This window comes from Elaeis guineensis, chromosome 10 (genome assembly GCF_000442705.2).
Source record: "Elaeis guineensis isolate ETL-2024a chromosome 10, EG11, whole genome shotgun sequence".
Lineage (NCBI taxonomy): Eukaryota > Viridiplantae > Streptophyta > Magnoliopsida > Arecales > Arecaceae > Elaeis > Elaeis guineensis.
This window is the reverse complement of record NC_026002.2, coordinates 31,352,462-31,375,255: the sequence shown is the minus strand read 5'-3', so window position 1 is coordinate 31,375,255 and position 22,794 is coordinate 31,352,462. Positions and strand designations below refer to the sequence as shown.

Here is a 22,794-nt window from a genome sequence, read left to right as displayed (position 1 = left end):
AAAACCCCTTTTTGATCTGGTCTCTGTATCTCCTCTGGTAGTTGTTTAGCTTCTTGCTCATAGAAAGGAAGAACTTTCTGATGGAGTCTTCTAGGCAACAGAAGCTTTTGCAACTTCGATCATTCATACCGACAAAACTAAAGAAAATCTATTCCCGTTTGAAGCCTGTGGCCTAAACCATTAGCTTCATCTCTTCAGTCCGAGAGAGAGAATTCTCTCCGTGTCATATGATGAAGCTTCACATCAAGAACAAGAGAACACCACCATCAACAATATTATGATAGAAAAGTTTAACTTCCTCTATATTTCATCTATCCTATTTCCTCTACATATAAGAAAATTTTTTACACCGTTGTTCAACCCCATTACTCACACCCAAATATTCAAAGAGGAAGAAAAAAAAAGTGAGAAGGGGAGGAGGGAAAAAAAAAACAAAGTCATGACTTGTTCGACGAAGTTCTCTTTCTAGTGACACAAATGTAGGCCACGGCTGCTGCGAGGATGGCGACGACGAGCCCCCCAAGTATCACATGCGCCCCGGCGACCGATTTATCGAATGAACGGTGGTGGTGCTTCATGTGCTGCTCCGGTCCGCTCGCAATCTTCCACTCACCATTTGGAGTCACTCCACTGGAAGGTGCGTTGGCCTCGCCGTGCCTCCCAAGCTCGAGAGCGACTCTGGCCTCCAAAGGCATCGGCCGAGCCATAACTAAGTTGGCGACGAGATCAAGAGAAACCAAGCAGAAGAGAAGCAAACGAGCCATGGATGGAGAAGAAGATGGATATGCCTCAATGCTTCGCAAAAAGAGGTTGAAGTGGGCTCTGAGAAAGGCTTCATGACCTTTTATATAGAGTAGGATTCTTTATTTTTTATTTTTTAATTTTATTTTGGTATCAATTAATGCAGACACGGGAGCACTCGGAGTGGGAGGCTTCACTTTTGGTTCCTTTCGCCTTTCGGCCCCAGGAGCAGGTGGAGTTTATTAATTTATTTCCTTTTAGCTGTTGTTTGTGAACTCGAGAAAGAAGAGAGAATAGAGTCTTTTGGCATCGAAGGGAAAAGTGACACCTGCTACCAGCTATCTTAAGGGAAGGATAAGCGAGGACAGCCAAATTCTTGCTGGAATTTTAGGGACTCTGGCGACGGGGAAAAAAGTGGATTATTCTCTCCCCGCGGCGCGGTCATGTGAAAACGCTGGACGCTGGATAGGAAAGTAGGAGGTGGTTCCTGGTCGGGAAAAATTGGAAACTTCTGAGCAAATGGCTGATTTAGCCTGTGGATGGTGTGAGACTTGAGGGGTGAAATAGGTGAGCTCTTGTGTAATTTTTGGATATTGTCACATGAACCCCCTTTCTGTGTGTTTAGGGATGCGGTTGGATCGATTTGGATCCAGATGTTAACTAATCCAGCACCGAATTGTCAAGATATGCAGATTGTCATTTGAATTCACTCTATCAATTTAATAATTAGATTAGATCTGATTCGAGTAAAATCAGATAGGGATTGAGACTAATGGAGATAGGATTTAGATTAGGTGAGGTCTAGATATAGACTGGGTTGAGCATCAATCAAGACCCAGTTTATGCATTGATCATGAACCATTATTTGGAAAGCTCAGTTGCTTTCATATCCTCAAAATTGTCCAATAATGACATAAACTGAGCTGGTTAAGCTATCAGAAATGGATTAGGTTCCACTCCTAAATGCTTAGGATCCTTGAAAATCGATTCCATGTGCTACTATATGCATGTTTAGGTTGAGTGAAGTTCGGTTGGTAGATTTAATTCTCGGATCTAAATAGTTAAATATATCTATTTTTAGATCATACTCAACCAATAAATGTATAGATCTAGATCAGATTCAGGTCGGATCCTAAATATCTTCAGTAAACATGTATAAAAATTTAATTTTTGCATACAATTCTTATAGAATTTTACACTCAAATGTTTAAAATAAGGCATTCTCTCTAAATTGTTAATGCTTAACGCCAGCATCTTCCGTTACTTCCTTGCAATAGAATTTCATTCTTTTATGCATCCACATCCTCCATTTTAATCCATGTATCGTAGCTGCATTAACCCAAATTAAAAGAGCTTTTTGGGATAGTGAGCTAACGAAATGCTAGTGGGCAGTAGAGGTTACAGTAAGAGGAGAATTTTTCTTACCAAAAAAAAAAAAAAAAAAGGGTTAGAGGAGAATTTAGTTCCAGAAAGTTCCAGTGGCCCTTGAGGGCAAATTAGACATTTGGTGGCAGCAAGAGCAACGCGTTGCGGGACGGGCGGGACGCGTTTTTCCAGTCGCCAACATCCACGGATCCAAAGAGGACAAATTATTGCCTAGACCACGCCCAGGTAGACCAGCGCAAATCTCGGACAGGTGCACGGTGGATAACACGCAATCGGGAATTCGTGAGAGACAAAGGTTAGTGTGGCGTGTTATCCACCGTGGGATTGGCTGGTCTACCTGGACCAGCCCAGGCAACAATTCCTCATCGAAAGGTCGGTGGAACATCAGATGCCGCTGATGATCTGCCGACGCGCACCTGTAGAATTGTGATGTAACCGGGGACGTCCATTTGATTGGACGGCTGAGGATGTGTATGATCAAATCAATCACAAAGGGCGTTATTATAGCGGCAATCCTTAACCCAGTTAACATAATTTCCTAGATGGTTAGACTAAATGTTTGATAAAACTATCAAATTTGGATCTAACCTTTTTACCAATTTATTAAATAAGTTATATCTGAGTTGATAATTTTTTATTTATCGGATATTGATCCAACCTATATCTAATCTGAGCTAATCTGGTTGCATCCAATATATTCATTTGAAACAGTCTACCCTTCAGTCTTTCCATCTCATCTCCGAACGAACCAATTATAGTGCTTTTCAGGTGAGGCCAGCCATTGCCGATTAAAAGAAATGAACGTATACTTTAGCCCTGACTGCCGTTGTGGCATAATGAAACAATGCTAGTGTATTTACATCCCACTTCAAGCAAATGGGAAATGCATCGTGAATAGATCCTCATAACCCATTAATACAATAATTTCTATTTTTAATTTTTTTCAAAAAACTTCATTTTAGTGAAGCACCAACAAAGAGAATATGATGCTCTAATTCTCATTATTTAATCTTAGTAAAAGCAAAGACATCAAATGACACGATGATAATAACTTAAGCTCGTTGTTCTAATCATCCATATGCCATCTCATCAATGTCCTTCAGACGGGAAACAATGTCCGTCCACCAACTTAGATTTGCAGAAGCAATAACTCAATATACTGGCATTAGATTCCCTGTCCATGTAATGGGATACATCTATAAACTATCTTGTGTTGGCGAGGTCCACCTGTTTTAGGACATTAAAATTTCCTAGTATGTGCCTTACTTCAGGAAAGAGCCATGGCCTCGTGCAATTGGGTGATCAATGATCTATGCGGTTGCATTTATCTCCAACCTAGTCTTCTATCTTTTTGGAAGGATTCGTGGAATCAGGGAACAACATGAGCTGTTCTTTAATTAAAATAAAAACAACATAAATAGAAATGAATATTGCTCAGAAAATATGTAGCCTGATGTCTATTGGAGTGGTGGCATGGGCTTTCAAGATCCTAGAGGCAAGATCTCTGCTCCCTACTGAGCTTTTGTGCATCTTTTGGCTGTCTATATGGTTAAACCTTTCTCAATTTCCATTGACAAAATCTTGTTTGATTACCTAAAAAGAAGACTGGGAACAAGAAAAGTATTTATCATCCAAATCTTTGGAAGGGTCATAGAGCTAATAAACATGTGGCCCACTCCAGAGTGGATGTCACTGGTTATGGACATTACTCTTCTATCAAGAAGTATGGTTGAAATGTAAACTGGACATTATTAAGACTAAAATAAAATTATGAAGTAAACAAATTAATACCATGTGCCTTCTTAAACTTCTTTGATGGTCGATATATGTTGCTGCTATACTATACTAATGATCTCAATTGAAGACCTCCAACATGTTGATAATTATACTAATCAATTCTCAACCAAAGTGATGAGGCTTGTCTGAAGATATTAAAGCATTGCCGGAATCATCTTATTGTGCTTCAAAATAAAAATTATGAAGTAAACATAAACCATGTGCGTCCTGAAACTTCTGTGATGGTACATTTATGGTGGCACACTATAATTTATAGTATATGATCTCAATTAAAAACCTCTTTCATGTATATTGTCATGCTAATCAATTATCAAGCCATGGATGATCTAGATCAATCGAGCTGTTGGATCATGACAGTGCTCTTGATTTAATGACGAAAACTCGGCACCTGCTCGGTTGTAGGGCAAACTCTAAAATTTGCACCTACGCAGATATTTATAAATTGTTTTCTTTTTTTTTTTTTTTTACAAAATACTAGCTGAGAATGCCTTCCAAACTCAAGAACTCTCCATCATGCATGCGCTTAAGAGAATGGTGCCTACTGCAGCTTTATCAAACATGATCAAGGCATCATGATATGGAAGTAGTAATCCTTGCTGCTTCTTTTATCATGATTGAGGGAGAAAAATGATTGCTCTTGCGAGGTTGGAAGCCAAACTCTATGATATTTAGAATGCAAAACCTCAATTTTTATGAAGTTTTTCTCTTTTTTTGCTTATACCACCATTTTCTTGCTTAATTGTATATTGAGACTTTTTATAAATTTGCAAATTATTACATTCTTTATCCCAAAAATTTCCAAATAAGATTTCAAGGATCCACTGGACTGGATTGAATATATAGTGTTGCATTGTGGTCAGGGGCTCAGATAGTTCGGATGGGTCGATCTCTGCATCTGTCTCGGAGCGGTATTGTTCACTTTGACCTCTAGCATATCAAAATACCATCTTAGGCTCATGACCTCTAGCATGTCGAGATGCCATCTTGAGCCGATGGCCTCTAGCATATCGAGATGCTATTGGGTCTTACGATTTTGTCCTATGTAAAAGATGCCTCACTAGGGGAGAGGTCTCGATCCCATATAAACCAGAATCTCTCTTAACTTATAACTAATGTCGAATTAAAGATGCCATCCTCCTGTAATAGTAATCTCCAGTCAAGGGAGACTCCGTATGTATAGAGACGATCCTTTCTCTAGAACTAATGTTGTAGCATATCCGGGTATCGTCATGGTTTTGTCCTATATAAAAGGTATTTCACTAAGGGAGAGAAGGTCTCGATCTCAGTGTCACACCCTCGACCCGAGATTGTGAAACAAGGGTCGCGGCAACCGCCGCATACTCATGAAGAACTCTCTCTATAAGCATGCAAGGCTTCTCATCACGATATCAATGCATCACAGCGGAATAAATTCAAATAATTATTATTCAACTTTAATTCAAGTAATTAAATCAAATGTCTTACATCCAATAAAATTTTTGCTAAAACTAAAAACAATAGATCTAAGTTCAATGAAGTTGACAATGCTAAGTCTCGCCTCTAAAAGCTCTGTCCCAATATTTCTTCCCACACTCGAAATTAATTATCTGAATCTGAAAAATAGAAAGAAAGGTAATGAGCTAGACAGCCCAGTAAGTAACAAGTATCTCTACCAGATATTTCAGATATTATATAATTTTTAAGAACAATGCTGCAAATAACATAAAAATATATTTCATGCTGATTTAATACAAATTCAATATTTTCAAATATTCACACATAATATAATCATAAATCCGATTCGATTCAAAACACTCGTAACTCAACAGCCTCGACTATGACCAATGTTTAACCCCCATTGGTGGGGTCCACAGAATACCAGCACACAACCCCCACTGGCAGGGTCCACAAACACCAGCGCACAACCCCCACTGGCAGGGTCCACTGAAACCAACGTATAATCCCCATTGGCGGAGCCCACTGAAACATAGTTAGACTGAGAGCAAAAATTCGATCTGTATCTAACACTTTGAATCATAATATATCATAATTTTTCACTGAATATGTGCATAAATCGACGTACCATAATATTTCAAAAGTACTTTTCTTACAAAACATAATTTCATAATTCATGCATAATTTCAGAGAATAAATATTTATTTTCAGAATAAATATGGAATATCTCGAGAAGATGATTCATTACTTACCTTTTACGGAGCACTGAATGAATAGATCGACTAACTTCTAGGAGATTCTTCCGTGCCTATTATCCAAAATTATATTTTTACATTAATTTTAATTTAAAATTAAATCTAACAAATCCCAAAATTAAAACCTCACTTAAAATCAGACTCTTCCCTAAACTCGATCAAAATCATCAAATGAAGCCTTCCACTACGCTAATCCTAGAGGAATAACTTTTAGAGAGAGAAAAATCTATCAGGAGAGAGAAATAATCTAGAGAGAGAAAATTCTAGAGAGAAAAAGTAGAGAGAGAAAGTCCAATTTCAGAGAGAGAAAGTAAGGGTTCAGATTGAAAGAAGAGAGAGAAGAGAGAGAAACTCTCTGTCTCATCATTTTTTTATTTTGTTATTTATTTATTTACTTATTATATATATATATATATATATATAAAATATATATATATATATATATATATATATATATTTTCTTTTCTTTTCTTTTTTTTTCTTCTTTTTCTTTTTTTTCTTCTTTTCTTTTCTTTTTCTCTTTTTTTTTCTTCTTTTTCTTTTCTTTTTCTCTTTTTCTTCTTTTTTCTTTTCTTTTTCTTCTTCTTCTCTCGGGCTCCTTCCAGGCCGAACAGAGGACCGGTGGTTCTCCGGCCTTGACCGGCCGTTCAGGCTGCGGCCGCCACGACGGAGGCCGGCGGCAGAGGGGGGGCCACTCCTCCGATCACGGAGAAGCATGGCCGGCGATCGATTGCGATCGCCGGCGCCGGAAAATTTACGGAAAAAAGATACCAAAACAGAGATCCCTTTTTCCGACCAAAAATCGGCGACTTTCGTCGCCGGCAGCCGCGCACAAATGCACGGGAGGAAGGGGAGGGAAGAGAGGAAAAGAAGGGGAACTCACCTCGACCTCCGGTGACCCTACCGGCGAGCAATCACGGTGGAAACGAAGCAAGGATCCACGGCTCTAATTCGAAAAAATCGGAGAGGAAAAGAGGGAAAGAAGACCGATGATCGGCTTCAAGGGAGGGAAAAGTCCTTTTATAGAGAACCCTAGGACTCCGAGAGGTCCTAGGATTCCGATCTCGCTCGGGTCTCGCCGGAGAAGAAGACTCCTATCGGGAGTCTTCTTCCCGATTTGTTTCCTCTGTTTTTTTTTTTTGAATGGGCTTGGGTCTTAGATAGTTGGGCTTGGGTTTGATTTTGGGCTATGACATTTTCACCCCTAAAAAAAAATTTCATCCTTGAAATTTTTCATACCTGTCACCAGTGTATTGGAGGCCTGTGCATTCTGTTGAGTAAGCGCATAAACTCTTCCCTGATTTTTAGAAATCTGTCCACCACCCTTATGTTGTCCTTCATAAGTTCTTTGGCCAACTTGATTTTCTGTATTTAGCGGGCAGCTAGCAATTTTATGATCCATCTGACCACATTTGAAACAAGCACCTGTATTCCAATAGCAATCCTTATCTGCATGATTTTTGCCACATTTGGAGCACTGCTCACCATCAATCTGTTGAGTCTTATTATCTATTACTCCCTTAGCTGATCTTTTGATGTTTTTATTATTCTGTCCTTGTGTATCATTTGATTTTGCTCTCTTTCTTTGCTTTCTTTCCCTTTCCATACGTTTTTCATTGACTTCTCTTTCAATTATTAGTGCTTTGTTTACCACATCTGCATAAGTTGTCAATTCATAGAGAACCACTTGTTTTCGAATTTTAGTTCTCCGTCCCATCTCGAACTTGTGAACATGTTCTTGCTCACCATCCACTAATCTCGGAGCAAATTTTGCTAACTCTATAAATTTTGCTTCATATTCAGTCACACTCATACCCTTTTGCTTCAAATAAATAAACTCTTGCTCTTTCTGGATCCTTATACTCCGAGGAAAATACTGATCATAGAATACAATCCGAAATCTTTCCCAGGTAAGTATTTCGCCGTCTTGTTCATGCTTGCGCTGTAGTCGCTGACACCAGTTGTATGCTTCTCCTTGTAGTAAATAAGCTGCATATCGAATCTTTTCTTCATCAAGACACTCTTGGATAGCGAAGGCCTTCTCCATCTCCATTATCCAGTTATCAGCCTCCAAAGGTTCAGTAGTCCCCTTGAAAGCTGGAGGAGCAAGCTTTTTAAATTCTGAAATGTTGTTCCGTTGTACTGGTTGCTCTCCATGTTGTAGTGGTGGATGCTGATGTTGTTGTGTATCTCGTTGTATCTGCTGTTGTTCAAGCATTTGCTGCTGTATTTGTTGTTGCGCTTGTACCATCCTGATTAGGGTCTGCATTAACTGAGCCATATCTGGTTCCTGACGTGCTCTCGAAGTACTCCCATTAGGATCTACAACTCCCTCCTCCTGAGGGATGTCACTGGTCAGATGGGGAGTGCTACCATCCTGTGGTTGTGATGTCCCTCTTGCAATTCCTTGAGTAGTTCTTGTCATTCTACGGGGAGGCATGATAATCTTGTAATAGTAAAACCTTATTAGATTCATTTATCTATTTGTTAGGATGGGTTTATTATGATGCTCATACTTTATCGTCCCAATATTTCTAATGTTTACCCACCTATACTCATACTATGTCTAATTCTATGTGTCATAATTTATCCACTTATGCTCTGATATCATATTAATTATCACGCCCCCGACCCGAGATTGTGAATCGAGGATCGCGGCAACCGCCGCATACTCATGAAAAACTCTCTCCATAAGCATGCAAGGCTTCTCATCACGATATCAATGCATCACAGCGGAATAAATTTAAATAATTATTATTCAACTTTAATTCAAGAAATTAAATCAAATGTCTTACATCCAATAAAATTTTTGCTAAAAATAGAAACAATAGATCTAAGTTCAATGAAGTTGACAATGCTAAGTCTCGCCTCTAAAAGCTCTGTCCCAATATTTTTTCCCACGCTCGAAATTAATTATCTGAATCTGAAAAATAGAAAGAAAGATAATGAGCTAGACAGCCCAGTAAGTAACAAGTATCTCTACCAGATATTTCAGATATTATATAATTTTCAAGAACAATGCTGCAAATAACATAAAAATATATTTCATGCTGATTTAATACAAATCCAATATTTTCAAATATTCACACATAATATAATCATAAATCCGATTCGATTTAAAACACTTGTAACTCAACAGCCTCGACTATGACCAACGTTTAACCCCCATTGGCAAGGTCCACAGAATACCAGTGCACAATCCCCACTGGCAGGGTCCACAAACACCAGCGCACAACCCCCACTGGCAGGGTCCACTGAAACCAACGTATAATCCCCATTGGCGGGGCCCACTGAAACATAGTTAGGCTGAGAGCAAAAATCCGATCTGTATCTAACACTTTGAATCATAACATATCATAATTTTTCACTGAATATGTGCATAAATCGACGTACCATAATATTTCAAAAGCACTTTTCTTACAAAACATAATTTCATAATTCATGCATAATTTCAGAGAATAAATATTTATTTTCAGAATAAATATGGAATATCTCGAGAAGATGATTCATTACTTACCTTTCACGGAGCATTGAATGAATAGATCGACTAACTTCTAGGAGATTCTTCCGTGTCTATTATCTAAAATTATATTTTTACATTAATTTTAATTCAAAATTAAATCTAACAAATCCCAAAATCAAAATCTCACATAAAATCAGACTCTTCCCTAAACTCGATCAAAATCATCAAATGAAGCCTTCCATTACGCTAATCCTAGAGGAATAACTTTTAGAGAGAGATAAATCCATCAGGAGAGAGAAATAATCTAGAGAGAGAAAATTTTAGAGAGAGAAAGTAGAGAGAGAAAGTCCAATTCCAGAGAGAGAAAGTAAGGGTTCAGATGAAAGAAGAGAGAGAAGAGAGAGAAACTCTCTCTTTCATCATTTTTTTATTATTTATTTATTTATTATATATATATATAATATATATATATATATATTTTTCTTTTCTTTTCTTTTCTTTTCTCTTTTTTTTTCTTCTTTTTCTTTTTTTTTTTTTCTTTTCTTTTCTTTTTCTCTTTTTTTTTCTTCTTTTTCTTTTCTTTTTCTCTTTTTCTTCTTTTTTTCTTCTTCTTCTCTCGGGCTCCTTCCAGGCCGAACAGAGGACCGGTGGTTCTCCGGCCTTGACCGGCCGTTCAGGCTGCGGCCGCCACGGCGGAGGCCGGCGGCAGAGGGGGGCCACTCCCCCGGTCACGGAGGAGCATGGCCGGCGGTCAATTGCGATCGCAGGCGCCGGAAAATCCACGGGAAAAAGAGACCAAAATAGAGGTCTCTTTTTCCGACCAAAAATCGGCGACTCCCGTCGCCGGCAGCCGCGCACAAATGCACGGGAGGAAGGGGAGGGAAGAGAGGAAAAGAAGGAGAACTCACCTCGACCTCTGGTGACCCTACCGGCGAGCAATCACGGTGAAAACGAAGCAAGGATCCGTGGCTCTAATTCGAAAAAATCGGAGAGGAAAAGAGGGAAAGAAGACCGATGATCGGCTTCAAGGGAGGGAAAAGTCCTTTTATAGAGAATCCTAGGACTCCAAGAGGTCCTAAGATTCCGATCTCGCCCGAGTCTCGCCGGAGAAGAAGACTCCTATCGGGAGTCTTCTTTCCGATTTGTTTCCTCTGTTTTTTTTTTTGAATGGGCTTGGGTCTTAGATAGTTGGGCTTGGGCTTGGTTTTGGGCTATGACACTCAGAGTCTTCCTTGACTTGTAATCGATGTGGGCTTAAAGGCACCTACCTCCCCTAACATGTAGTATGTCTACTCCACTGCTATACTCAATCCTTTAGAGTTATTACATCATGCTCCTTCATATCTTCACTGCCAAGTTTGAGCTATGATCAAATTTTCCATCATTGCAATTCTGGTGTCGATGTGCTCAAAATCGATGACGGGGAATTCATTAGCTACAAGCTCCAAAACCATGTGAGGAGAGGCACAGGATATTTAGTGCGTATTCAATCTCTGCTCTTTTTGCCTTTCTTATGTACTTCTTATCTTTTAACAGGATGCTAGAGTGGGGGGAGCAAAGATTTGATTGGATCAGTTATTGCCTAACTGGAGATGGGAAACCAATAGGTTCTTCCCTACAGGATTATACCATCTTCAAATCATGGAAGCTTGATTTGTCGCACGGCTAAGCACCTGCAGCAGGTGGCTCTGTGGAACAGGTAGACAGTGTTAGGATGGAGCTAAGAGAATTAGATTACAGTGGAGAACTCTCTGTATTACTTTATAGAGAAAAGTTCACATATATACACATGGTCATTATAGCACACTGGGAACTTACCATCCCAATATTCCATGCACATATTTTTTGTTAGATTTTGAGAAAACTTTTGATAGACTAAATTAGGATTTCTTGTTTGAGGCCCTCAGGCAAGAGGTTTTCCATGTAAACGGATAGGGTGGATTCGAAGCCTTCTCTCATCTGCTTCTATTACCTATTTTTTGAATGGTGATCTTAGTAGTTGGATTAAATATAAGCAAGGCCTCAGGCAAGGTGATCCGTTATCACCAGCCCTCTTTATATTAGCAGTGGATATGCTTTCTAGAATCCTTAAGCGTGCGAGTGCTATTGGTTTGATTAAGGGCTTCAGTCATCAAAAGAAATTTAGTGGTTTAATGAACTTACAATTTGCAGATGATACTTTATTATTTTGTACAGACGAGCAGCAAAGTATTTTTTTGTCGCTAAAGTAATTATTCTTGCTTTTGAAGGTGCTTTTGATTGAACATTGAGCTCTATACTTTATCTGAATATGGATGATGATGAAGTGGCTCGGTTTGCATCCTGGATCAACTGTAAAGAAGGATCTCTTCCTTTTATGTATTTGGGCCTCCCTTTGCATCATAGGAAGCTGTCGAAGCAATGTTGGCTATTCCTTCTTGAAAGGATGAACTCAAGGCTTGCTAATTGGAAAGGAAGGTTGCTCTCTTTGGGAGGTAGACTAACCTTGGTTAATTTGGTCTTGTCAGCTTTCCCTTCTTATTACATGTCTATTTTTAAATTGCTTATGTGGATGGTCCAGTGATTGGATAGGATGAGAAGAGCATTCTTATAGAAAGAGACAAAGAATGTTAGTGGCTTCCACTGTTTGGCAAACTGGGATAATGTTTGTAGATCTAAGGATCAAGATGGTTTAGAAGTGAAGAATCTTGTTCTTGTGAATCAATCGCTCCTTGCCAAATTGTCTTAGAAATTCTTATATGGGTCTCCAAACCCTTGGTCGAGACAGGCATGGTGTGCCTATTATTGTAGAAAAAAGTTGAGCATGAGGTCAAGAAAAAGTTTGTTGGGTTTGTCATCTATTTGGAAGGATATTTGTTCAAAAAATTTAGTCTTTTGAAGTTGTGTTTCTTTCAAGATGGGATGTGGTGGCTTGATTCGTCAAAAAAACTTATTATAGGATTTGAAGTTGTAGCCTCCAAATTCATCAAAAAAAAAAAAAAAACTCATTATATTTTTGCAATCTAACATAATAGGGTTTGAAGTTGTAGGGGATAGATAAGGTCACTCTGGAGAGTGGAATATAGGTTTATTAAGGGAAGGTTCAAAAAGATATTTTTAGAATGAATTTATTTTATTGCATTCATAATATAAGTTAGTGATCTGTCTTTGTAGTTATGAGGCCAAACCTATATTCAGTTGGTTCATTGTTTGACTCAAAAATTGTGCTACTTTGTTATGAATGTTTTTTTGAAAAATTAACTAGCTTGGTCCATTAAAACTGGTCATAAGAAACCTGATCGAGCTGGGCAACTCAGAGCCTAGTTGACAGATTTCTGCATCGGGATCAAGTCTGCAAATTAGGACCCAATTCGACAAGTTTTTGCATCAAGTTTAACAATTAGGACAATACCTTTGTGACGATATATGCTATCACTAAATAAGAGCTTTTATGACAACCTTTGTTATTGGCATAGATAAGTTTCAAAATAAGATATACTGTTACTAACAAATAAATCCTTGTCACCATTCCTGATACCAAGTAATGTATATTTTATGTGGGGAAAAATACAAATTTTAGTACTAAGATATCTTCTTAAAATAAAATGGAAGTCATCCAAAAAACTTTAGTGATGAAGGTACACATCACATGCCAACCTCCTGATGATCAAAATCTCATCACCAAAACTTTTTGCAATGAGATCTCAACCATTAATATCAACTTCTAGTGATTGAATAACTCTAGTTTGTTCTGTTTGTTATCTTTTATTGTTAGACTATCATCTTGCTTAGAAAAAGGAGATAGGCAATTAGGCACTAGGAGAATTAGTTAGTTTATACAGCCAACTGAAGAACTAAGACACTAGTTCCTTAAGCATATTGCATTTATAGGTGAGGTCAGAGACTTCATTTAAATGAGACTTTGAAAACGGTGGCAATATTTCATAGTTGCTGGGGTGGCACAAAACATATTCTGCCTCCTCAACGGTCCCTCTTATTCGAATAGGAGGAATCATCAAGGGAGATGTCATGGAAGGCAGGATAGTGGAGTGTAGAGTTTGAATTGAGATTGACAGATGGGAGGAGGGGAGAAAAGGGGACGAGATTGAATGTAGACGGTGAAAAGAGGAGTGGAGAGTTTGCGATAAGATGGACATAGATGGTTATATAGTTGATTGTTAGAATTTGATGTCTCGAGATTCGATCTATATTGAGCCTACAGTGAGGTCCGCGACGATCAATGGAGTCCAACGAGCTCAAGATCACCTCAAACGAAATCCGGATGAACGAGATATGCTCGATTAAAATTGACACGAAATTCAGAATGATGGAGGCCAGCGATGGGCCGACAGGGGCCACAGTGGTGCAGCCGCGTGCGGCAGCACGTGGCCCGACCATGGGAGCGCAGCCCAGGCTCGGGCGCACACGCACGGGTGCTGCCTAGGCCCACGCGCGCATGTGTAGGAGCAAGCGCACGATAAATCTCGATCCACGGTTGATCGAGCGGCGCATGGACGGGCGCATGGACCGGGTGCCCATTTCCCATCTGGTTCTCACGGTCCATCACGGATCGAGCGACGTTTCTCCTCCATTTCTCGTGGTTTATGGATTATTCCGTAGATCGGTGTGTGATCGGATGGCTTAGGGAGTTCGCGGTTGTGATTGGATGGCTGTGAGCCATTCTAGGAGAATGGACGCGTGATCTGGCACGGTCGGACACAATCCAATGGCTATTTTCTGATCTGAGGTGCGATCGGATGGTCGAGAATCTTTACAGGTCCATTAGAAGTGTGATTTCGATATAGCTTGGGTTTTAAGCCTTTATAAGGCCCTGTTCACGGAACAGAAGGTGTGGTGTGCGGCTTTGTTCGATAGAGAACCCAGGGAATAGAAGTGCGGCGTCGACAAGAGCAGGAGCAAGGGCTTCAGGCAGACTGTTGGACAGCAGACAACGGTCGCTTCAGAGATTTAAAGGGGTTTTCCTAGAGAGAGAGCTTTTGTGAGAGAGAGTTTCTTGTGAGGGAGAGATTGGGTGTACAAGGGTTGAGGATGTGATCTCGTCTTGTATTTTTTTTTCTCTTTTCTCATAGTGAAGCTTACATACCCCGTGAAGGTGAGCTCTTTTTGGGCTGATCACGTATTTGATTATTTCTGTTTTACTTTTTCTTTCTTCCTGCTGCAATGCGTAGTATCAAAAAAATCTTGGGAGGTGGTGTCCTGGCTAGACATCCCCAACAAGTGGTATCAGAGCGAGGCGGTACCAGAACCAGATTATGATGATGGTGAGCAAGATTGAAGATGGAGAAGATGGGATCAATCAAGATAGAAATCAACAAATTTAATGGAAAGAGTAATTTTTTCTTGTGGCAGGAGGGTGAAGGATATGCTCATCCACCAAAGGTTGATTGAAACTCTCTTATGCGAAGAAAAACCGACCACCATGGAGGTGTAGGATTGGAGGCGGCTTTAGATGTAGGTAGTGAGTACCATCCGCATGTACCTAACAGATGAGGTGGTGATCCATATGCTTGATGAGATTTCTCTGACGGTGCCGTGGTCGAAGCTCGAGAAGTTGTAGATGACGAAATCTCTCACCAACACTCTTTTCCTCTAGAGGCAGTTCTACCAACTGCGGATGACTGAGGGACAGAACATGCAGGAGCATCTCAGCCACTTCCAGAAGATCCTCACCGACCTCCTTAGTGTTGGCGAGAAAGTTAAGGAGAAGATCAGGGTGCTGGTATTCCCAGCATCGCTTCTCCTTTTGTATGAGTCCTTAGTGACTGCTTTTCTAATGGAGAAGAGCACCATCAAGATGGACGAGGTCACCGTAGTGATTCTCCAGAATGAGGTTCTCAGGAGGGAGAACTCAGCTTCGAGCTTAGATGGCGGCAGCTCAACTTTGGTGGTTTTTCGAGGAGCAGGAGACGATAGACGGAGCGATAGGAGATCGCGACGAGGGTGGTCCAAGTCCAAGATGAGAGACTTGAGCAAGATCAGATGTTACCGGTATAACGAGTAGGAGCATCTAGCCAGAGATTGCTCTCAACTCAGAGATCGGATGAGGCCTACTGCAGCGACGACCAGTAGTGATTCAGAGGGTGATGCCATGGAGATATCTGACGAGGTATCTATTTTTTTTCAGTAGTAGATTTTAGATTCTGCATGTACCTATCATGTATGTTGCAGAGAGGAGCAGTTTGACTACTTGAAGAACAGTGAGGGCATTGTTTATCTATCGGATAGATCGAGCTGTGCGATCAGAGGTATCGGGATGGTCAGCTGGAGGACACATGATGGTGTAGTGAGGAGATTGAGAGAGGTTCGATACATACCCAATTTCAGATGGAATCTTATCTAACTGAGTAGACTGGATTCGAGAGGCTACAAGACGGTAGCTGGTGAAGGAATCCTGAAGGTGTTGCATGGCAATAGAATTATTCTGGAGAAGAAGAAGAAGATGAGAGGATATTACTATCTGGTAGGGAGCCCAGTGAGAGGTGGAGCTTCAGGAGCTAGGTGGAGCTCAGAGTGAGGTGGAGCTCCAAGTGAAGGTGGATCGGGCATGAGATGCGAGACTCGAAAGGATGAGAGGCGATATCGTAAGGTGAGATTTTTATTACTATAGGGTGATATCTCGAGCAAGTCTTAGGTCAGGAGGAGCACAGCATACGATAGAGATGAGATTAAGTGGTCTGGCTCGACTCCCATGTTTGCCCATCTATGATTAGCAGACGATTGCCCCAAGGCATTGGGATGAGGAGATTCAGAAGCTCTTAGAGTTAGAAGGAGGCCGAATGTTGAGTCAAGAAAGAGATTGTTAAAATTTGATGTCTAGATATTCGATCCACATTGAGCCCACAACGAGGTCTGCGATGACGAATGGAGTCCAACGAGCCTAAAATCACCTCAAATGAAGTTCGAATGAATGAGTTATACTCGATTGAAATTGGTACAAAATTCAGAACGGCGGAGGCCGGCTGCGGGCCGGTGGAGGCCACGGTGGTGCAGCCACGCATAGCAGCACGTGGCCCGACTGTGGGAGCACGGCCCAGGCCCGGGCGAGTGCATGCGGGCACGGCCCAGGCCCACGCATGCACGTGCGGGAGCAGGCATGCGATAAATCTCAATCCGCAGTGGATCGGGCTGTGCATGGACGGGTGCGTGGATCGAGCACTCATTTCCCATTGGGTTCTCGCAGTCCACCATGGGCTGGGCAACATTTCTCCTTCGTTTCTTATGGTCTATGGGTTATTCCGTGGACCCATGCACGATCTGGTGGCTTAGGGAGTTCACTATCGCGATCAAACGGCTGTGAGCTATCCTTGGGAGAATAGATGCATGATCTGGAATGATCGAATGCAATCCAACAGCCATTTTTCGATCTGAGGTGCGATCGGATGGCCAAGAATCTTCACAGGTCCCATCAGGAGTGTGAGTCCGATATAGCTTGGGTTTTAAGCCTTTATAAGGCCCTGTTCACGGAACAGAAGGTGTGGCACGGCTTTGTTCGATAGAGAACTCAGGGAACAGAAATGCAGTGCCAACAGGAGTAGGAGCAGGGGCTTCAGACAGACTATTAGACAGCAGACAGCGGTCGCTTTAGGGGTTCAGGGAGTCTTCCTAGAAAGAGAGCTTTTGTGAGGGAGAGCTTCTTGTGAGGGAAAGATTGGGTGTAGAGGATTGAGGATGTGATCTTCTTTTATAATTTTTTTTTCTTTTTTCTTATAGTGAAGCTTGCATACTTCATGAAGGTGAGCCCTTTTTGGGTTGATCCACGTATCTAATTGTTTCTTTTTTATTTCTTCTTTCTTCCTGCTGCAATGCATGGTATCAAAAAGATCCTGAGATGTGGTATCCTGATCAGACATCTCCGACATTGATAAGTTGCAAGAGCTCACTTAGCCATTGGTTGCTCTTGAGCTATACCGGCTCGAGTTGCACCCAATTTATGAAAAGGTTGATCCGCTTTATCTTAGACTTCCCTCTCAAGTAAAGCCTTCACAACCTAGTGAATTATGGCAAACCAAATAGCTAAAAGATTCGAGTTAATTGCCACAACTGAACCTATAGTTGGTCTACTTGTTGCCAACAAAAAGTAGGATACTTAGCTAGTCTAATTGTTTTTGTCAAGGTGGTGGAGACCATGGAGGTCAAACAGAAGGGATGGAAATGGAAATTTAGATAGACATTTCTATCAAAACAAAAAAAGAGTGAGAGAGAAAGGTGTTCCTTTGATCCTTTCTCTTGCTTGCCAAAGAGTTTGGGTTACCATGCATTCAATTCTTGAGGTTCATCAATATCCACCACTCTCTGTAAAGAAAAAGCACACCACTTCATCGAATTGGACCACGTAACGCAATTAATAATGAGAGATGCATCGATTTCTAATGCCGCAGGAATTTAATACAGCTCAGCTCTTTTTTCAAATTTTTTTTAATGAAAATATATTTTTCCTCTAAAATATCATCTTTTACCCCATTTTGCTCATGTTTGACTAAGATGTCATAGATAATAATAAGGATATTATAATAATCAATAGAATGTCATAGAAAATAATAGGATGCCATAATAACCAACAAAAAATTATAGAGAATAATAAAAAATGATAATAATTAATAGGATGTTATAAAAAGCAATTGAATGTCATAACAAATAATAGAATGAATGTCATAACGAATAACAGAAAGTCATAATAAACAACAAGATTTCATATAAGGATATAAAAAATTATATATATTATTCAATATATTATAAAATAAAAAAATAAAATTATTATTACTTTTTGATACCTTATATGACTTCTTGTTAAATCCTATGGCATGGTTGCCTCATCTTTATCCAAGATGACAGATAAATATCTAGCCGTGTCATATTTTGAGAGGCATTAAGTTCAGTGACGGTGGTATATATCAAATTTTAATAAAATATTTGGTTGAGAAGAGTTGGGGTCTAGAATTGGAATAGAAATGAATGACTCCATTCCAACCATTTGGTTAGGAGGAATTTTATTTGATTCTGATTCTAGAGTGGAATGGGAATGATCTAATATATCTAAAACTCAATTCTTATTCTCCTTTAAGAATTCAAATTTTTATTTCGATTCCTATTTCGGTCACAAACCAAATGCTTCGGGGGTTTTAGTTATTCCAATTTCAATTCCAATCCATTTCAATTTTCATTCTGATTCTAATTCTGGTTGCTAACCAAACACCCGGAGTTTCTATAGTAAAATGACATAGATATTTGCTGCTAGTCCGTTATTCCATGGCATAGTGTGGACCTTCTGAAGTCTCCATAAAATGGACTAGCCTGAAATCATCATTGAGCTGTCAATTTTTTGCATTCCTCTTTATCTTGGATACTGGTCTTGGGCTTTCAATAACTGAATCTGGTCATCATGATAAAGCTATGATGGTAAGGAGGACAATCAGAACTCCATGTCTGTATCCTTGATCAATCATTAAGAATTTATCTGAATATTTCTGCAAGAATATCCTACAAGAATCGGACCTATTGGTCTCTCCAGCCGCATCTTGTCAAGGCTTGTCTAAGTCCCAATCTATATTCCAGCCTATAGGTCTATTGGTCTGCAGGAGGATCCTTTTTTCTTCCTACAGAATTTGGGCTCAGAGGTGTTGGGATAACATGAGATATACTTGAACGAAGATGAGCAGGTGCTCCACTTTTTTCCTCTGAGGAAGACACCCCAACATGCTTTGTTGAGATAAGATGGACATGAGCTGGTGCTCCACTTCTTTTGAAAAGCACAGCAAAGAGGGGGAGAGCTGTAGAATGAATACGGAGATGATAGGGATTTAGGAGACAGACTGCAGAGTGAAGATTACATCAGAGAGGAAAGCAAGAGAGCATTAAATTTGGCATGTTGATGGCTCTTCTAGTGAGGAAGTAATACATCTTAATCATCAAGTTAAGATGGATATTCTTATCATGTAAATATAAAGCCATCCTTATTTGTAACTATAATCGGCCATGATAGTGACGAAAGCACATTTGGTTCACAAAGGAAGCTTGGGCAACAATGATATTGGAGTCGCCACTAGAACAAGAGGTGATTTCCTGTGCATCCCTAAACCAAACTGCTCTTCCATGTCAATATCTTCTTTGCTCATTCCAGCAGGCAAGCTCCAATTGAACCAATAGAGAAGATTAGCAAGCGCAAGCTCTACAGCAAGAACACCCATTGACATACCTGGGCATATTCTTCGGCCACTTCCAAATGACAGAAACTGAAAGTGCTGACCCTTGTAATCGATATCGTTATCTTTGAACCTCTCAGGCATGAAGACTTCTGCATCCTGCCAATATCGAGAATCCCTATTAATAGCCCAGGCATTTATATATGCCCTTGTCTTCTTAGGAATATCATATCCATTTATCTTGCAATCTTGCATGCATTCTCGAGGGATTAGCAATGGACCTGGAGGGTACAACCGAAGAACTTCTTTTACTACGAGCTTGAGATAATGAAGTTGTTGAACGTCACTCTCCTCCACCTTTCCTTTGTTTCCAAGAAATCCTCTAACTTCATCTTGGGCATTCTTCATAATCCTCGGGTTCCTCATTAGCTCAGTCATTCCCCAGTCCAAGGTAATCACAGAGGGATCTGATCCAGCAGCGAACATATCCTGCCAGGTATGGAAGTGATAGTCTAATCAGTATAACATACATTTTTGGCATTTTTTTAGGAAATCAATCTAACATGATTTTTGAATACAAATATACTTGTTGGAAAATGCACAAGGAAGAATGCAGATGTATTGTATGGTAAAGTATTTGCATTCAGAGTATTACAAATCATTTATGCATGATTATCAACTACTTGGTGCAGTGTTGGTAGTTCATTTATGCGCTTATAGAAAATTTTTTTAATTTGTACAAAAAAAAAACTTTATATTTTCCATGCCATCAATCAAAAAATCTATTAGCAATTATTGGATCCTTTCACTGAGTTGAATTTCTATCCCCTCATCCTGCTTTCAGAATCAATCTTCCATACAAGGAAAGTGGATCGGGATCCTCTGCCGTGCATGTTTTGCATCATTTAAATCGATGCATGTTTTGCATCATTTCCCTAGATTGCCAAACTCTCTCCTGGTGTTGCTATCAGATCTTCACTGGCGGGCGACAGATCTTCCCCTCCGGCGGACGTCGGACGACGAAAGGTCAGGCCTCCCTTCCTTCGATGGTTGACGATATTCTCCTCCCAATGTTTCTCTTTGTCTCTGATATGGTGGTCAATCTTCTCTCCTCTTGGTGTTCTGCTCCTTTCACCATTACGGTCTCCGACAGTTGATGATCCTCTCCGACGGTCGGCGTTGCGTCTTTCGATAGCGGCTTGTTGAGATTTTTTTTTTTTTGTATTTCAAATTTCAAATTCTGAATGGTTAGGGATTTTGGCGGGTTGATTGATGGGTTGGTAAAGGAGAATTTGAAATTTAAATTTGAAATTTGAATTTCAGTGTTGTTGGTTTGGGGGTTCATCTTCTTTTTATATTCTTTTTCTTCGAAAATAAATTTTGATGGTTATTGTACTGACGTATATTAATCTTTTTTTTTATATTAAATAAATAAATAAATAAATAATTGATGCATGTTTGAATGAGCAACACATCACTCATCTCGTAAATCAGTGGTTGTGACGCATCTTGCAACCCGCTATGGTAGGGCAAAATAAGTTGGACTAGTGACTTGGTGCATAGAGCCTCTGCGATGCACAGATTGCATTCTTTATGGTCTAAAAAATAAAGGAAGAAGGAAAAGTTACTAACCAAGACAACAGCTTTGATATGATCCCTAGTCAATGGGAATTCTCGGGTTGGATCATTTTGAAGCCCAAGGAGAATGCTCATGAAGTCATCACAATTTCCTCCACCTTGCACGTGCTTCTCAATCTCCTCTTCGAGAAGTTCGTCCATGGCATGGAAGCTCCTCTCGAGCCTTGCTCGTGTGCCGGTGAGCACGTCCAACCACTCCATCATGGGAAAGAAGTCTCCTAAAATAAACCCACCTAGTAAAGAAAATATCTCCCTCAGGAGACCATAGTATTTGCTGCTCGTGTATTCTCCATCACCCGAAATCCTCCTACCGAAGACTTGTCGGGTGATGATGTTGCTAAAGAGGCAAAAAAACATCTCGCTAAGATTCACAGGACCGCTCGAGGATTGCCTCACTATAGTTTGCACTAATGCGTTCACTTCTTCCTCCCTTACGGACTGAAAGGCCCGCACCCTCTTTGCACTAAAAACTTCTAACAAGCTAATCTTCCTTAGTTGCCTCCACTGTTCGTTGTAGGGTGACAAGGCTATATCCAATCCACCATAGGAGTATCTTTTGAAGGCGACGAGGGGAGGCCTAGTGCAAAAGACAAGATCATGGGTCTTCAAGATCTCAGAGGCCATTTCCGAGGAGGATATGATGATGGTTGGTATGCAGCCAAGCTTTAGGCTCATCAGGGGGCCATACTTCTCCGAGAGGAGCCGAAGGGAGCGGTGGGGAAGCTCGCCCAACTGATGAAGATTGCCGATGAATGGGAATCTTATCGGACCAGGAGGTAGCCTCAAGCTCAGTCGGGTGGCCTTGACATACAAAAGTATAGCTATTGGGATTAAGAAGATACATAAGTAAGCGAAGAGAGCAAGCAAGAACTCCATAGGATTGTCTGCTTTGTTTTCTTTTGAGAGGGGAATCTCTGCTCTTCATGATCATAGTGGCCCTTATGGGGCTTGCGAGGTCTAGCTCTGGCACATCCTTATTCGTGGAATATAGCTTGACTAATGCATTTTATTTTACTTTTACAGAAAAACAAAAAGAAAAATTTGTGGTCGATATTGGATTCTTATCCATTGGACTCTCAAGTCTCGGCCCATTTTCCACTCCCTGCTCTTTTAGCGCTCGTGGTTAGTCTTCTTTTTAGAAAAAGTCTTTGTGCACCGTATGCGTGCAATAAAAATGAAGTGGAGTGCGCCATATAATCATTTTAAAATATATAACTATCATTTTTCAATACACATTTAATAGCATATTTAATATCTATAATTCTATTTTTTTATTTAAAATTTTGAATAATAAAAATATCCTTCTTATTCTGAAAAAATTATGACATCGTATGGCTATTTTATGACATCCTGCGATCAACTTATTTTTTTTTTTCAAAAATTATAAAAAAAAATTTTTTTTATCATTAAAAATTTATGAAATTTTTAAATGACGAAAATA

At 40.0% G+C, this 22,794-nt stretch overlaps 1 protein-coding gene across 1 annotated transcript; it reads right to left on the bottom strand.

Moving 5' to 3' along the window:
• Positions 1–19,406: 19,406 nt before the first annotated feature.
• Positions 19,407–22,320, bottom strand: LOC140852125 (cytochrome P450 71A1-like). Its single transcript, XM_073245041.1, has 2 exons — positions 21,348–22,320; positions 19,407–20,204 (listed from the first exon to the last, which is right to left on the bottom strand). Exons 1-2 carry the CDS (start codon positions 22,227–22,229, stop codon positions 19,575–19,577), a joined length of 1,512 nt encoding a protein of 503 aa, XP_073101142.1. The 5' UTR covers positions 22,230–22,320; the 3' UTR covers positions 19,407–19,574.
• Positions 22,321–22,794: the final 474 nt, after the last annotated feature.

Bases quoted from the DNA above. Each gene is read 5' to 3' on its own strand.
- LOC140852125 (XM_073245041.1), bottom strand. From the start codon at position 22,229: ATGGAGTTCTTGCTTGCTCTCTTCGCTTACTTATGTATCTTCTTAATC. The intron at 20,205-21,347 runs GTTAGTAACTTT...CATACCTGGCAG, and splicing joins ATATCAAAGCTGTTGTCTTG to GATATGTTCGCTGCTGGATC.